This window comes from Xyrauchen texanus, chromosome 50, assembly GCF_025860055.1.
Source record: "Xyrauchen texanus isolate HMW12.3.18 chromosome 50, RBS_HiC_50CHRs, whole genome shotgun sequence".
Lineage (NCBI taxonomy): Eukaryota > Metazoa > Chordata > Actinopteri > Cypriniformes > Catostomidae > Xyrauchen > Xyrauchen texanus.
This window is the reverse complement of record NC_068325.1, coordinates 10,636,871-10,653,909: the sequence shown is the minus strand read 5'-3', so window position 1 is coordinate 10,653,909 and position 17,039 is coordinate 10,636,871. Positions and strand designations below refer to the sequence as shown.

Sequence of the window (17,039 nt, the reverse complement as noted above, 5' to 3'; positions counted from 1 at the left end):
AGTGTTGCCTATGGCGTCTGATTACCCTGACCTTAGGGCTTCGAGAGCGGATAAAAGGATTCTCCTCAAAGGTTTTATCTGTTAGCAGTGCCAGAAGCACTGGAGTGTGTTTGTAGACAACAGTCTTCTGCATTACATTGTATGTCTCAGACATTGTCTTATTCATCAAGAAAGTCACAGCTTACAAGCCATTTAAATAAAAAAGGGGACATTTTCACTGGGTCTCTTCGAAAGTGGAACAGGATGATTGATGGTCATGTGTCTCTTTTACTTCCCTATCCTGCCACTGTTTCAGTCCAGCTAGTGAACTGAAATTAAGAACTTAGTTAACCTCCCATTTCTCTAGTCTTTTTTTTTCCTCCCCTTTTCTCCCCCCATTTCTTTAGTCTTAACACTTTCATGCTGTTGCATGTATTCAAACATGTGAAGCATTAAGTTGACATATACCTCCCACAAGCCGTATGACAGGATACTAGATGCACATCACACTAAAACCCTCAATAGAGAAAGGAAATGCTTGCCATCATTACAGCTCTAGCTGTCGTCGACCAAAATTGGAGGGTGTCCTGGTTTGGTGGAGCTTATCTAGAGAGGAAGAGATACAGAGAGAGAGCGTGAGGGGGTGGTGGTTGTGCGTCTCAGAGACTCCACATGCTTGATGTAGCTTCTAGCCACAGCTGAGAGAGAGTGAGCGAGCGATCGCGTAGTCCAATGGGAGTTGACAGCTTAAACACAGAAAATCCCCCAGGCCACTTGGCACTCAATTAATGATGTTTCTGGCTCTGCAATTCTCGAGCATATGTAGCTGAATCTTGACTTGGCCCAGTAGAATATCAGTTGTGTATTCTTAAAAACAATAACTGCTCATCCATTATAATACAATAACGTATTAATCGCTGAGAGTTTTGGAGGATGATATATCCTCCATCGTTTGCTTTTAATATCAAGAAAAACCTTTGTTTGCACAAAGTAACATTTTAGTAGCTTATTAATAGTGCTTGTGCATACTTAAGTTAAGGGGTTTGTTAAAATCCCTAATCTTAAGTATACACACTTGTGAGTTTTGCATTTTAAAGCACATTTCACATTTTCTTCAAACTAAATTTTAATTTACATTCAGTAATTTTCCTGCAAGTGATAATGATTTTCAATAGAATAAATTGTATTGTATGTTATTGTATGTATTCTCTATCAATTAGAAGCAGGCCTTTAGAAATAAGAAAAATAACTAGCCTGATTTACATTTCACTACATTTAAATTTAAATTTTACATTTCATTGTTCCTTGTCTTTAAAATGGCTCTTAAGCATAAGAGATAACAGTTTCAAGCATAACAGTTTCAAACAAAATTGTTGTTTCTAGTATCCACAGGCCTAGTGAGGTTTATGTTGGAAGGCTTGGGGTGCTTGGTGTAGAAGATCTGGATCCAGTCTGCCCCTGTGTCACCTTCCAGTGGTCACAGAGGATCAATACATCACCTGCTACATTTCCTTAAGCACTTCAATACAGATGGTGCATTTGCACAGGAAAGAAATAACCTCTGTGCCAGCATACCGAATATCATCTTCTTACCACCTAAGGGTCAAAGCAAGAAGCCACAAAAAGTAAAGGAAAGATGGCTAAACAAGAGAAATCCACCACCTCCCGCTCTGCTCTGCTCTTTTCAAGTGAAAATGTAATGCCCTGTGTCAATTTGAAACTCTGGAAGTGCTACCCCTTTAGCACTTTGCCTTGGTCCATGGGCGAAGTCGGCACTTATTAAAGGCGCGTAGCATAGGGTCAAAAGTGCCAAGCCAGCAACATACGATTAAAATGTATTCAATGGTCCAGAGAAGGCAGAAGATTGTTTCATTCCCATTGATGTGCTATTGCATCAGGCACTGGTGCTGCTGAAATAAACATAGGTTTTGAACTTAAAGGGCACCTATTATGGCATTTAAAATGTTCCTAATATTGTTTTGGGAGTCCCCAACAACAGTTTTACATGCATGCAATGACAAAAAACACTTTTGTTGTCTTATAATATGCATTTATGTTTACCTGATTTGCTCACCAACTCCCAAATGATTCGTTCAACGACTCATTTTTCCAAACCCCTCCTTTGCGTGACGCTAACCTGCGGTGATTGGTCAGATGACCCAGTCAGTTGTGATTGGTATACTCTGTGCAGAGATTGTCGGAAACGGAACGCCCATCACCGCTTTGTAGTAAAAAATCTAAATCAGAGAAGGAATTTGAGTTGATTTATGTTAGCGATCATAGCCCAAAGTTCGGTGATAAACACCCAATCAGTTATTGTTTGCGTTAGCCCAATGCATAAACATATTGATAAAGCACTGCATTACTACAAGTTATTGCTCTATTCTTTATGACAACTCCAATAACATCGACAAACATTTCTCATATTTCAAAAAAATTGACATTGGAGACGTAGAAGCTGCGCTGAGCGTAACTTACACAACACACACACAAATACTTATTAAGCTAAAAAACACATAAATGCAACAATTATTAATAATACTCACAGGTTGTGATTCGGAGGAGGAAGCTGATCCAAATAAACTTGGTACTGAACCTTCCTTCAGTATCAACCGGCTCGCGAATCCACACTTGAAAGCATTCACGTTCGTAAAGCAATCGTCATTAAAATGACGCGAACACAGCACAAGGTTCGGGCTGTACTTGTGTGGTATAGTTGTAAATATAAACTCTAGCCACTGATTCTTCACATGCTCATCCCTGGGCAGTGAAAAAAAGGTCGCTTTTGCTATGCACTTCAGAACACAGCATCTTGTTGTCAACACAATGTTTTCAAGTTTTCCCTGGTGTTTTTCGTCTTGACGTCACAACGAAAAGGAAAATGACTCATTGGAAAAACGATTCATTAAATTGACTCAGAGTCAACTCCTACTTTTGAGAGACAATAACTTTTTTTACGGTGAACTTTCGTATATGAAACTTTGCAGGATGTTTTTGTTCACTTAAATCTATGTTACACACTACATGAAAGGTAATTTTCAAAATTCCATAATAGGTGCCCTTTAAACTTTATGGCTATTTTGTGGGCAGAGCACATATTGCCTTATGTACTGAGATGGGTTAAGGTATTTCTAAGCTTCATGTAAACAATTTTTGAAGAACTTGTCACTTTAAAGCTTATACACACTGAATTATCAGTTATCACTGCAGTTAACACTGTATTTAATATATCTTATTTTCAATAGGTTATTCACTAAACATGACATGGCATGGTCATTATCTTTAAATTAGTTGACTGTTATGTGAATGAGTCTCTCACAATTATATAATATTATTGAAATACAACACTGAAAATTAAAAACTTTGCCAAAACATTCACTACCTTCTACCTATAGTTGATGCGCTCTTCCTACATTAATTAGCTGCTCGGGTATCATTTAGAATTGTACACCTACTTATTCATGCGATTTGTCTAAGCAGCAGCTTGTCTTATGTAGCGGAAGGGGCGGGTTACCTGGCCATGATGCTTGTCTGACAAAACTAGTGTTAATAATGGTGAATGTGGCAACTAACGGAACTTCTATGAAGACAGGACCATGCAAATGTGAATTTGAATACTCAACCATCACCTCACTGTAAATACAACAGCAGAATAGCACATCGGGCACTTTATTAGGACCATAACAGTTTTTAAAGTTTACTCAGAATGGTGATAATAACAAAAAACATCCAGTGAGCAGCAGATGCAGACTTGTTGATGAGATAGTTCAACAGAGAATGGCCAGACTTGTTCAAGCTAACAGAAATGCTACGGTAACTCAGATAACCACTCTGTACACAAGTAGTGAGCAAAATAGCATCTTGGAATGCACAACACTTTGAACATTGAGGCGGATTGGCTTCAACAGCGGAAGACCATGTTGGGCACTTTATTAGGACCATAGTGTTCCTAGTAAAGTTCTCAGTTAGTTTATGTACACTTTGCACTTAGACTGTTGCACTATGCCTTCGTCCATCTAGTGTATGAATTGTCAAAGTGTAGTATTGTCTCATATGGAACACTAATGTTTTTTTACTACACTAATGCATTCACCGGTTTTCAGCCAATTCACTGTTTTTCAAATGCAAGGCATGTGTTGCTGCTAGCTTTAGCATGTTAGCAACCTCAGTCCAACACTTATATCTCAAATAATGTACATATTTACAGTGAGGTGATTGTCATCCATTCAATTGACATTTGCATGGTCCTGTCTTCACAGAAACTAAGATAGTTGCCACATTCACCATTAATAACACTTGTTTTATCAGACTAGCATCATGCCAGGTAACCCGCCCCTTCCGCTACTTGGGACAAGCTGCGACTGCCCTGTCTCATGTCCTATTTCCACATTGACCAACATTCCATTTCCAATTTGTCAGTTGAAGGCTGACTCTACATTACATTGCATTTTTTGCTTCTCGCGTGTCCTGGAAAACCTGAAATTTTTCAATGCAGTTTTCCAGTCATGGAAAATGAAAACATTTCTTAAATGTCCTCAAATAATTATTTGTCCTAAGAAATATTTTAGTATAATAATATATAATAAGTATTAACAATGTTTTTGTTACATGTACAAAAGCATGGTAGTGATCGGGGTTTGGGATAGGTGTCAAATACACAAACTCGTATCACTTTGTCACTGCTGGTGGTTGTGCATTGTAAAGCAATGTCAACGGTTGATTGTCATGAACAAAGCCCTGTCAGGTACATTCTCTTCACATCTGCTGTTATCTCAGCATTGCTCTTATGAAATAGTTTAATTAACTATTGTTAAAGTCAAAATATATATTTTCTCATTCCAGCATTGCTGTTGTGTTAACGACAAAAACATTTGAGTTCTATACTTTAGACAATGACGACGGTCGAAGGGCTGATTAAAAATGAATTTACACCCCTAAGTGGTAGCATGGTGATGCAGCTTTTACACATGTGAAATCATTTTCAATAATTGAATGATCAGAGTGTGCTTGTATCACAGTGACCACATTTCCATGATGTGGAAAACATGGACAGAATCACTGAATCAGTAATACAAATAGTATTACTTATAAAATGCAATATGTCACGAAATTTGACATAATTGGGATGAAAATGAATGTTTGAACGCATAATTAATCAAATTAAAATTGTGATGTGTCCTCGCGTGATTATTAAAGTGTATAGTAAACGTGTATAGTAAGTCTACGTTGCTATTGCGAAGTTTACTGTTTAACTTCAGTACATGGCCAGGGATGCATTTTCAGGGTCAAGGTAATGTTCCATTTGTGCATTTTAATTAATTAAAATAATTCTATTTTCACCTTTTATATAGTAAAATGTAATTAAACTGTCGAATACAGAATTCAGAAAAAAAAATAACATCCAGTAAACACAATATACATCATGACCTCTTGTGTGTTTTTATTTAAATATTATGCACGATGGGTACATAAAATATCCTGGAAATGTTCTGGAAAATTGTGCCATGAAAAGAGTGGGGACCCTGCTTATACTGCAAAATAGCATACATTAGTGTTGCAGGACGCAGATTTGCTTGGCTTTTCGTGTGCATGTAACTTGTAATTGTGATATTTATTACTCAACTTCAAGGCCAAAACATTTCTTGTTTTTATTTGAAGTAGTACACATAGCTAATTGTGGACCCAGTATCATTTTCATCACCATAACCATGAGCCCCTGCATTTGTTATGGCCGAACTCTCTGACACCTGGAGTTAGTGGGTGGGTGGGTGGGTGGGTGGGTGAGAGAGAGAGAGAGAGAGAGAGAGAGAGAGAGAGAGAGAGAGAGAGAATTATTTTGCAAAAGGAAAAAGTAGGAGTTAATTGGGTTTTGAGGTTACAGTGAATACTGACCTGTAGGGAGATTGGGTTTGAACCTGTCACTTGGATCTCTGTGCCGTCAGCATGGTGGCTCTGCCAGTCTTTCTCTCTTTCTGAGACACACACACGCACACACACACAAAATCACACTTCTCCCCTGCTGGAGACAGTTCCATAGCGGCGTGTAGACCTGCTGGCTGGCAGAATTTTTAAAGAGCATGGAGGTTTAAAGACAGAAACCCCTGGGGAGGAATCCCATCAGCTTGGAGAGGGAAAGGGGGAGTTTCTCTCTCTTTCTGTGTTTCTCTTGCCTTATCTCTCTTTTCTTTCCTATCTCCGTCTGTTGGTCTGTCTGCCTGGATGCCTGGATGCCTGCCTGTCTGTTTCTCTCATTCTCATGCTTTCCATTCCTTTTTCTCACTATCCTTCATTCTGCCTATTTCTCTCCTGATTTTTCTCCCTCTCTTTCTCAGCGCATATTTCTTGCACCCCCATCCCTCTTTCAAAAAGTATTGAGAGAATGAAGAAATGCTTTTCACTCGCTCACCCAGAGCACCACTTAGTTCTCTTTTTCTCCCTCTCTTCCATTCTCAGCCTCTCAGTCTGCTGTTCCCATCTAAATATTCGACTCAAATGTTCACTTCACCTAGTAACATTGGCTACATTCACACTACAGTTAAATAAGGCCTAAATGTGTCTTTGCAATTCCCATGGTAGTCTTGGCTGGATTATGCTGACAATTGCCAGTTTGAGGCTGGTAGACCAGCATTGTCTTTCTGATAGACCAGCATTGTCTTTCTGATAAAGGCGGTTCACCAAGCCTAGTGGCGACACCTGCATATCAGCATCCTATATTGGGGGACCAGCACCCGAAACACAACATAAGGTGGTAACCAGAAATGCTGGTCTTTTCAGCAGGGATATATCAGATTTTTAGCAATGTGACTTCAGTGTAAACATTCAGATGCATTTTTAATACCAGTCTGACTCGACATTTGTCACAATTGCACATTTGAAGGTCACCCTAGACATGCTGAACATCCGTAGCTATGTCACCATTTCTACATTTACATCACCTGATTGTGCACCCATGCAACTCTGTCATACTTTGGCTTGCGGTATGAACGTTTCCTTTTTGCAGGAGCGGATTGAAGCCCTGTGCTGTTCTAGAGTCTGAAAACAGTACATCTTCTTGATGTCTGCCACTGCTGATGCCAGTGGTGGATCTGCTGCTCCTATTCAGCCCATGAGAAGCTCCCTTTATCTGCAGGGAGTTCGGGAAGGGAGCGGTAGCATCTCCCAGTAGTGTGGGGCAGTAATAAATGCTGGTGGTGGAGCAGAGGGGGAGAGAGCGAGTGATAGAGGAGAGGCTGTGATTGCAGGCCTCCGCAGTGGGACAAGGGGGGAATGGAGAATGCTGTCTCACTGAGTGATATCCCTGTCTCAACAGTAAATAAATAATGCAGCTTGCAGAGTTCACCCTGCCTCCTCCAGTGAGTTGTAAATGCATTAGCTGTTTTATATTCTTTTGTCTTGGGACAATGGTTGGGAGGAACTCAAGGGAAAAAAAAAAACAACAACAAAACAAAAAAAACAGTACAACCAAATAACAGGAACGATTGCATCTCACGTTCCACCTCTTCACATTATCTGACTCTCCTCCCATAGCTCGCTTTTGTAGTCACCTGATCACCTGGATAAATGGTAATAAAAGAGCGAGACGAAACAAGGTGTGCAATGCACACGCTTACAGCAGTTTAGATTCTACTAGAAGAATCGTGAAAATATTTCCTCCGGAGCTAGAAGCTCAGTGTCTTTGTTTTAAGGGATGCGTGTAAATGTATTTGAAAATGGACTTGCAGTCAACATGAAATGAAAATTGACCACATTTACTTTCTTATTACATGTTCCTAGTCTTATTTTTAAAGATTGATTGGTGCATATTGTTCCAAAGAAGACAAAAAGTAATCTTTTTCCATCTCTAAAACAACTTTTGTTTTCAACTGATGTCACCAGGCCATATTTCAGAAACTCCCCTTAAATTAACTGCCCAATTTTACTATCCAATCAGTTCCCGGTCCTGCTCTGTTTTTTGTCACATTGAATATTCCCTTTGAGTATCGTCAGATGTCCTGTTTCACTACTGTTTCAAATGAAATGTCACATTACAGAAGTAAAATGGGTTGTGAATGCATACTTTAATGATAGGAGCTAAAGCCTTAACTTACAAAAAAAATAGTGGATTGTGGTTTTGCGCAATTTATATGGTCCTTTCTTGCTGTGGAGTTAGACAAAGGTATTCACCACATCTTTTCCATATCAGCACTCCTAATTATAGGTTTCCTTGCATTTTATCTAATCCTTTAGACACTGTTTCCCCCAACATGTTGTTCCTGACATTATAAATGCATTCGTTCAGCTGCATGCCATTACTAATATTTCCTTTCGACTAGTCCAAGTGTAATTTCTAGTGTGAATTTCATAGGTAGTTTTCCTCGAGCACAAACTGACTGGCGGAAATCTGTTGAGGCTGGCATGAGACCTGCAACATCTTCTGCATCTGCAAAGCACTTTATTTGAGCAGCATCCGTTTGCATACACTTCTGGAAAAAAAAGCATGGCACAGCTTGGCATAAACACTTGAGGGAAGCACCTATAGGAGTTAATGATAGTAGCAGTCACATACGGCAGCATCAGGCTTGCGTACGCTGTGACAGCTTTACTGCTCTACAGTCATCCGCCACGGCACGACACGGCATGGATGTATCTGCCACTGCCAACGTTACTCTCTCGCCTGCCAGAGCCTTCAATCTCCTCGCCGCGCTCTGTATCACATACTAACTTTTCCCCCACCACCACCTCCGACAGAGAAACAGCAACCAGTCGTCATCCACACTGTGCCCGCGTATATGCAAATAAAAACAGATACACTTGCAGGCTAGTACACATACACTCATACACACACACATTGAATTAATTCAATCAAAATGTCTAAATTTCTCAATCGGCAAATACACAGGTAATTTAATGGTTGTGGAATTGCAAATGGTCACACATGGAGGACAGTCATCGTGAACTATCGAGTCATCCCTAAACACACACACACTTTTCTTTTAAATGGTGGCAGCTTGTTATACTGTGAGCAGGGGATCGCTGGCAATTCCCCATGGCTAGGGTACAGTACAGGACTGGCCAGACGTGGCTAACCCATATGGCACAGATCTGGCTATGGAAATCCATATGCTGCTGGTGCGAGGACTCTCCCTCTGGGGCTGTCCCGGAAGGTAAACCCCTAAAGGCTGGGACTCATTCTTCACCCCCTCTGAACCTCTGGTGCTGCTTAGCTATTGTCCCAACAATCTGCCGTCACCTCTGTCGTCCCCACACCTTCCCCAGCTCAAGCACAATGCTCAACAAGCTAATGGCCGCTAATTATTTTAGACTCTGATGACTCTGCCCTTTATGTCAGCTGTAAGTCCATTCATTCACTCATTTACTTGCCCTTAGTGATCAGCTACTGTATGTATTAACAGTTGTGGCCCATAGAAATCCCATAGATTAAGGTTTGTCACTCTCATAGCATTTGTCATTGATTAGGGAATGTCGTTTGATAGACTTAAATGTACTGTAATACTAATAGACTATGAGATATTGACACCCAAGTGTGTGCAACTCATTTGTATATGTGTGCCAGTATTGGATGCGATGCTTTAAATGTTCTGTAATGTCATTCTCTCATCTTTTGTTTTTCAGGAGGTCCTGCAGACAGTGCCTAAGTTCTGCTTCCCATTTGACATGGAAAGGTAGAATTCCCTTGCAATAATCTTCCACAAAATGGTTTTTGAACACGTGTGAACTGAGGAACAATTAGATGTTGTTGTTTATAAAAAACACACTCGCACAAATTTTCACATACACAAGTCTCTCATAAATGACTCGTAGGGTGGGGCCACACACCTTTGATTTTCAATAGTAGTTCTGTTTTTAATGTGTTTGTGAAATCTAAAGAAATAAATCTTTTTCATAAATATATAGAAATAAAGATCTTCACCAGCAGTAAATGATGTGTTTGGCTGTCTATCCTAACAGGCATAATGCAATGAACAGCTTTTTCTCACAGCAGTGTGTGTATGTTGGCTTGTGGAATCATGGAAATAGAAAATAAAAAGGGCTGTTGTATATAGTTTGTGCTGTTAGAGTTCACATCCTCTCAGCTTAAGAATTCTTGCTGCCATCTAGTGGAGAAGAACAACACTGCCACCTTCGAGTAGTAATTAGCCTGTGTTTGAAATAAACTTTAATCTTTCTGCATTTGTGAATATAATTGTCTGAAAGTCATCACTGACTACATAAAAAATATAGTATAAAGTAATGTAAGCAAACTGGTAAATACAGTTTTCATTTTAACGTGTTTTAGTCATACATGATTAAATTTGTTATTAATATTCTAAAAATATATTTGTTTTAAGTGTTCACATTTCCATCAAATGTTAATGAGCCCAAAGAGTATATTTTTATGAGAAGGTTATTAATTTTAAAATGTGTTTATCTTCTCTGTGTCTCTGGCTGGGCAGAGTGTCTCAGACTCAGGTGGGCCAGAACTTCACATTTGTACTCACAGACATTGAGAGCAAGCAGAGGTTTGGTTTCTGCAGGCTGACCTCCGGCTGCAGGATCTGCATCTGCTTACTCAGGTATGTGATGAATCCCTCTGACTGTGGTTGTTGTTTTTCATTTTAAACATTTAAAATTCTGACTTGGTATGAATTGTGTGCGTGTGTGTGTGTGTGTGTGTGTGTGTGTGTGTGTGTGTGTGTGTGTGTGTTTAAAAAAATAAATAAAAAAATGAAAATGTTCAAATGCGTTTAGTCACTTAATCTTGGTCTGCATAGACAATGAATTGATTGATTGATTATTCTGTTGTAAAATATAAAATCCCAGATGACGCATTTTCAAATTAAATGGATTTGAAACGCACAATAAATAACTTTCATGAAACAATAATCAACACATATAGGTACACATACTCCTATTGTGCATTTGTTTTAAATGATAAAATAATAGCAATGGCCTGCTTTCATATGCTCAATCTGAAACATTCCACTGAGAATGAAAAAACTATTAGAATAGTAGGCATTACATGAACGCTAAACCACTGTATTTTATAATACAAATACATTCAGTAATTCAGAGCAGCACAGCTGGGACATATCATTATTTTGATGGACAATCGCAGGTTTATCATCGTCATGATGAGCTGCTGTCGAGATCTCTCCTCCTCCCACCCTTGCCTGGATGGCCTTTGTTTTTTTCCTTCCCTTTCTCTCCCCTCGTTATTCAGGCACAGAGGCATACCAGAGACGGTTCACCAATAATTATGCATGAAGCCCTGCTGCCAATTAGCAAGAGTCTCCCCTGTCCCTTTCACTGAGTTTTACATGCTAATTAATTTGACATATGATGTATAAAATTCATTATGCATTCTGAGTAGTTTGCATGGCTCCATTCATATTAAGAAATGCATACAAAGTTTTGGTCCTTTTTTCTTTTAAGACCTCAGAGTTCTTTGTTTATGTGCTCTGTTTGGAAAGAACACTGACAAATATAACAAAAGACCTAAAGAAAGTTTTGTCTTTTCGCCCCCTTTTAAAGAAGGATACAGGAAATAGCTATGGGAATAAATTAGTTTAGGTTCGAGAACAGTTTTATTATTATAATTTTTTTTTCATCCTTCTGTTTTTGTTCTATAAAATGTTATTATTTAAAGAATGCTTTACATGCAAAAGAAGTAAAAAACTAGAAAACAGTGTAATTAATTTTTAAGTGCTGACATTTACAGTAGATATAAAACTAAGAAAAACTGATATATATATGTGTGTGTGTGTGTGTGTGTGTGTGTGTACATGCATACACATATATACTCATACACACATACATCCATACATGCACATATATATATATATATATATATATATATATATATATATATATATATACACACATACACATGCATACACACTCACACACATATATATATATGTGTGTGTGTGTGTGTTGAGTTTGTTAAATTATATTAAAAAGAGTATTTATTTAGGTATTCTTAATTTGTATTTAATTAAATAGATTTTCTCATTCACACACATTTAAACTCTGACTCTGCACCTGAATATAAAACAAAGGTAATTAAAACAGTTTGTGTCCTTGTGGTTGTTGAAGTGCTGGGACTATAAAATTGTCACCTAAGCTTACACGAGGATGTTGCCTAATGAGAGGGTCAGTTTTATGTGGATAGCCCTTTGTAGCTTTGCAGGTTTAGCCCAGGCCAAATAGGCGAGGGTTCCTTCAGGCCAAACCACTTCAAAAACAGACCCATGCCATTTTACCCCACCCTCTCCACCCATTCAGCCCTCGGACACTCAGACACGATGCGAGCAAATAGCCTTCGGACATCTGCAAGACCCCAGATGAAATAGACCCTCTCTCTTGCATGTTTTGTTTGATGACTGGGACCCGACTTGGCATCTAGAGCAGACAGTTAAGGTTTTCTTCAGTCAGTGGTCACTTAGCAATATTTCCTTCCCTTTGCTAAACATTAAACACACAAAAAGTCAAGACATAATCATATCTCATCCAGGGAAGGATACAAGGTGCAGGCTGACATGCTTTTAAAGCTCCTAAATACCTCCTGGTGATTTAGGATGCTTGTTCATTTAAGAGGCTATTCGACTGCACACGCGTATAGGACAAACACACGAAGACCATGTGTGCAGTGTTAAATTTCTACATAAAGGCGCAATGTGACTTTAGTTGGAATTAAACCCAGAAAATTTCATTTAAAAAAAGTGAAACTCCAGCTAAGAAAACCAAGAGAACTTCTGTAAACACATTTAAGTAAACACTACAAAAGTTTTTACTCTTAATTCTTGAAAATACGTACAAAGATGTATTTTCTAATCGTGTCATAGCCTGCACATTCCCTTACAACGTTCATTGGTGGTCAGATTATTTTTTCTTCTGGCTAGTGAGCCATTTGCTTAAGCTTATATGATGGAAAGGAAGAGGTTTGTTAGGGATTGCCAGTAAGACACAGATAAGTAGGTTTACTCTCCACGTACACAAAGCACTATTCCAAGCTGAGAAGCTAAAAGGGCCGTAGAGGTTTACATGCTCTTATTTAGGAGTATAATGAGTGTTTGTGTTCTCTGAGGCCTGTCACGCCTTCCTGACAGTGAAGGCTCTGCTTTAAATCCCCTTCACAAGTGAAAAATAAGGGATTAGCATGCAGGAGCCTTGCATTTTAAACAAAGAACAAGAAAGAGTGAGATAATTATTTTTTTCTTTGTTGTGCAATGCAAGGAGCTTCAGAAAGGTGTCGTCGGGCCTTTACGATATTTTAAATAATGCGTCACAGAAACCAAAACACAGTGATATTTTGTTTGTACATTGCAATCCCAGCTGTGGATCAGTTTTTCTTGTCCGTGTGCGATTTGCATAGACACATTTCATTTAGATAGTGTGACCTGGTTTGCGAATATTGTCATGCATGTCAAAATATTCCCACGTTAAGAGATGATTGTTTTAGGTTAATGGTCACCCAGACTTTAAACTCTCACGCTTGAGCACACATTCCTGGGAACGGCATGCCACTGGCCCCCTCTATGGATTCGGCAATATGAAAATTTGCATTAGATACACATAGTGGTGTTTTTTGTTGTCTGATAATTCCAGTCTGCTGGAGAGCTCACTGACCCATAGAAGGATAAAAAAAAATAAAAGAGGCGAAAGATCTCCAGTCGAGACTGCGTGTTTCTGGGATCCAACGATATGAAACCTTTTTCTTAATGTGCTGTTTCTAGTCATCCATTAATTTAATATTCTTTTTCATTTGCCGCATCTTTGCCTGTGAATGGAATGAAGCTTTTGTGACAAACAAAAATTAAGCTCTGCATTTGAAAGGAATAGCTGATGTAATCGGTCTTGGTTAAGTGTGAGATTTCAAACCGAATTGAAATGCTTGTAATCACAATTACATACAAGGAAAGAAAAAGTTGGAGCCCGTTAGCTGGCCACATTTTTTTCACTAGATTGCATAACAAAATAAATGGTGTGTGTTCTTGCAACCTTCAAGCCAATACAACACTTTGGCCGCGTTCCATCTTTAAAGGCCTGTCAACTTTGCCAAGAATCTGTCAGGCTCAAACACACAATGTTGCAGATACTTTGCAGTATCTCTTGGCTAGCCATTGTGTGATTAGTTAATACAAACTGATATGGTGTAAATTATTATTTTTAATCCTGTTAGGAAGTGAATTTTAAGAACTCCATCAAAAATCCCTGATATAAAAAACACGTAGTGGCTTAATGTACGACACTGTGCTTCAGCTTGTGCATCTGGGCGCAGCATGCTTGTAAACCATCCCATCCCTCGTGCATTACAGGCTACAGTGGTCCAATCATGTTTTTCTTGAAGAAACCAAATACTTTTACTTAGCCCACTCCTCAAAATGCAGTCGTGGCTGGAATGTATAAAATGCAAATGTCAGCGAGTACAAAGAATGTGATAATAAGGTTCGCTGTAGCTGAAAATGCCCCAAAGCCTACAAAGTTAAAAGTCAAGGTGAGACGGGTCTTCACAGAAGGTATAAACTACTTTCATGGTACAAATATATTTTAGGCGGTGGTTGCATGAGAGTACAGCACTGTACCCTTTTGAATTGGGCACTTTTGAATAACCTTTTAATTTAAATAATTTTCTCTTTTTTGATAGCTATCTCCCATGGTTCGAGATTTACTATAAGCTGCTGAATACTCTTGCAGACTACTTATCAAAAAAACAGGTAAGTTAAGGGTCTTCAACTTGAAAAATATTTCACAATAGATATGACCAGTGTTGGGTGTAATCCAATGACAATGTAAAAAAGTAGTGTAATGCATTACATTTTAGATTACTATAATCAGATTAGTTACGGAGTACATTATAGGGTTATACATATTTCTAATGTATTATTTATGTAGAATACATGAATTATGGCCCTGTAACGACCCTGTGAAGGAGTGCTGAGTGTATGACTTGTGTGTAACAATGAACTAGGAAGAAATACAGACATTATTTAGAATTTGTTGAGTTGAAAAGTGTAGAAAAACTTAAAAGTAAAATAATTAGTAATGGGATTACTTTCCAATTAAGTAATTAGTAAAGTAATTGGATTAGAATTTTAGATAAATAGTTCGTTATTAACCTCAACTTTTCGTGCCGTTTTGTTGTCGACCAGGTGAAAATGCATAAACTTTTTTGCCTGTTTCCATTCAAATGGCCTTATATCAATAAAAATGGTGTGCGTGAGGACGTCATGCTTAAAAAAAAAAAAGTTTTGGTTTATCGCAAAAGAAATCTGCACTTAAGCCATTTCCATACAGAAATGTGTGTATAGCGCTAATGGTGTATCTTTTGCCTCCCAGATGTCCCTAATTCCCCTCCGTTTTGGTAAAATGGGGGAGCGTATTGAGACAATTAATTGATATTAGCCAGCTTACTGTCATTTTCATTTCACAATTAAATGCAATCAGAAGATGAGGAATTGGAATCAAAAGGGAGCCCTTCTGATTGGACTGTAATCCTGATGTTGCGCCTATAGCAGGTTGCCACCGGTTCTGACCCGGAAGTGAATCGTCTTAGCCCTGTTTAAGCTGGCAACCTCTACCAAGTAGGGGAAACTTTCAGTCTTCGTATAAGGACCATCCATTGATCTGTATATCCGGTGTGCACAGCTGTTAAAGAAAAATTTATGGGGTGGAATATCAGGGTTTACATATGATACATTCCTGATATTCAATTGGCTATTTTGATCAATCATCTCATCTAAAGTATTGTCATAACAACTGCATTATCTCCAGCAACTTTTAACAACCAACTGAACTTGATTGTCATCAAAAATTTATTTTAGCATCATAATGCAATTTTCATTTTCTGAAGAAGACTTTTTTTGTCTACAATACAGGCTAAAGCTAATTTAAGTTTGTGTAAAGATAGGGCAAGTATATAGGCCTAACAATATGATTTTTTTATTTGGTCATTTATTGTTTTAATTTAATGCTTCATTCCTTTGGCAATTTATTTAATATAATACAGGGAAATTTGCTGACAATTTTTCAAAAGTAAGCTAAACAATAATTTAATAGAATTGGTGTGGAAAAGAAACTTTAATAAATAAACTGATGGCTACCCCGATCGTAATCGCAAAGAGTTGCCATTCATTTGTTCTCCGTGCACTTGTCAATGACATGTGCATGACACGAGATATTTGTGTTGGCACTCCTGGAAGTGTCATAAGGCAGATGTGTTTGCATCTGCAACAGTCGATATGATACATTAATTACCATTTCTGTATGTAAACAGATCAAACAGTAACCAAAAGTTTTTTTTTTAAGCAAGACGTTGGACAATATCCTTGTTTAATTAGAAATATTACTAACGAGAGCTTTTCTGCTTAACGTTATTTTCAAGTTTCATGTGGCCGAGCTTGGCTTTCTTGACCCCCTGTTGACCCCATGTCTCAAATAGCATTGAAATTACCCTTATTCCTGCCATTCAACATCAGAAAGCAAAAATGCAACTGAACCCCACCCCTCACCACCACCGCACACACTTTAGTGATTTGTTTGTTTCGTCCAAAGACAAAGGAGATGAAAAAGAAAAATGTCTATAATCTATCTCCGTGAAACAGACACAGCCGATTGGCTGCGCTTTGCTTTGCAGCATTGTTGACATTTAACAGACCGAGCATCGAACAGGAAGTCAGTCCGTGTGATATACGGGAAAACAAATTGTCAGGAAATATACTGTTCCAAATCTTTCTTTTTTCTTCTTGAAAGTTTAACAGCAGCAGTAGAGGATGAAAAGACTGAATTAGTAAAGGGGATGAAAATATTCATCAAAAACAGAATCTGTATGAAGCCAGTGTGAAAGAGAAAGGCAAACTCTGAGAAGCGTTCGGAGTTTCTTTATCAGTAGGCTGTCATTTATATATGTGAAACGGAGCTGCTGAAAGTGAGGAAGACCAAGCCTCCTCTACACAAACAAATCATTTTATATATATATATATATATATATATATATATATATATATATATATATATATATATATCATTCAATCAAATTTTATTTTTTATAAGTGTCCCTTGTAGTTTTAGCAATATAAATT

At 38.2% G+C, this 17,039-nt stretch overlaps 1 protein-coding gene across 1 annotated transcript in view; it reads left to right on the top strand.

Annotated features, from left to right (window-relative positions):
- The window catches only part of LOC127641302 (DENN domain-containing protein 1B-like), a 122,204-nt gene that overhangs the window by 43,368 nt on the left and 61,797 nt on the right, over positions 1-17,039 (top strand). Inside the window, exons 4-6 of the mRNA XM_052124211.1 lie at positions 9,592-9,641; positions 10,413-10,532; positions 14,606-14,675. Of these exons, the coding sequence (XP_051980171.1) occupies positions 9,592-9,641; positions 10,413-10,532; positions 14,606-14,675 (240 nt within the window). The remainder of the gene's footprint in view (positions 1-9,591; positions 9,642-10,412; positions 10,533-14,605; positions 14,676-17,039) is intronic.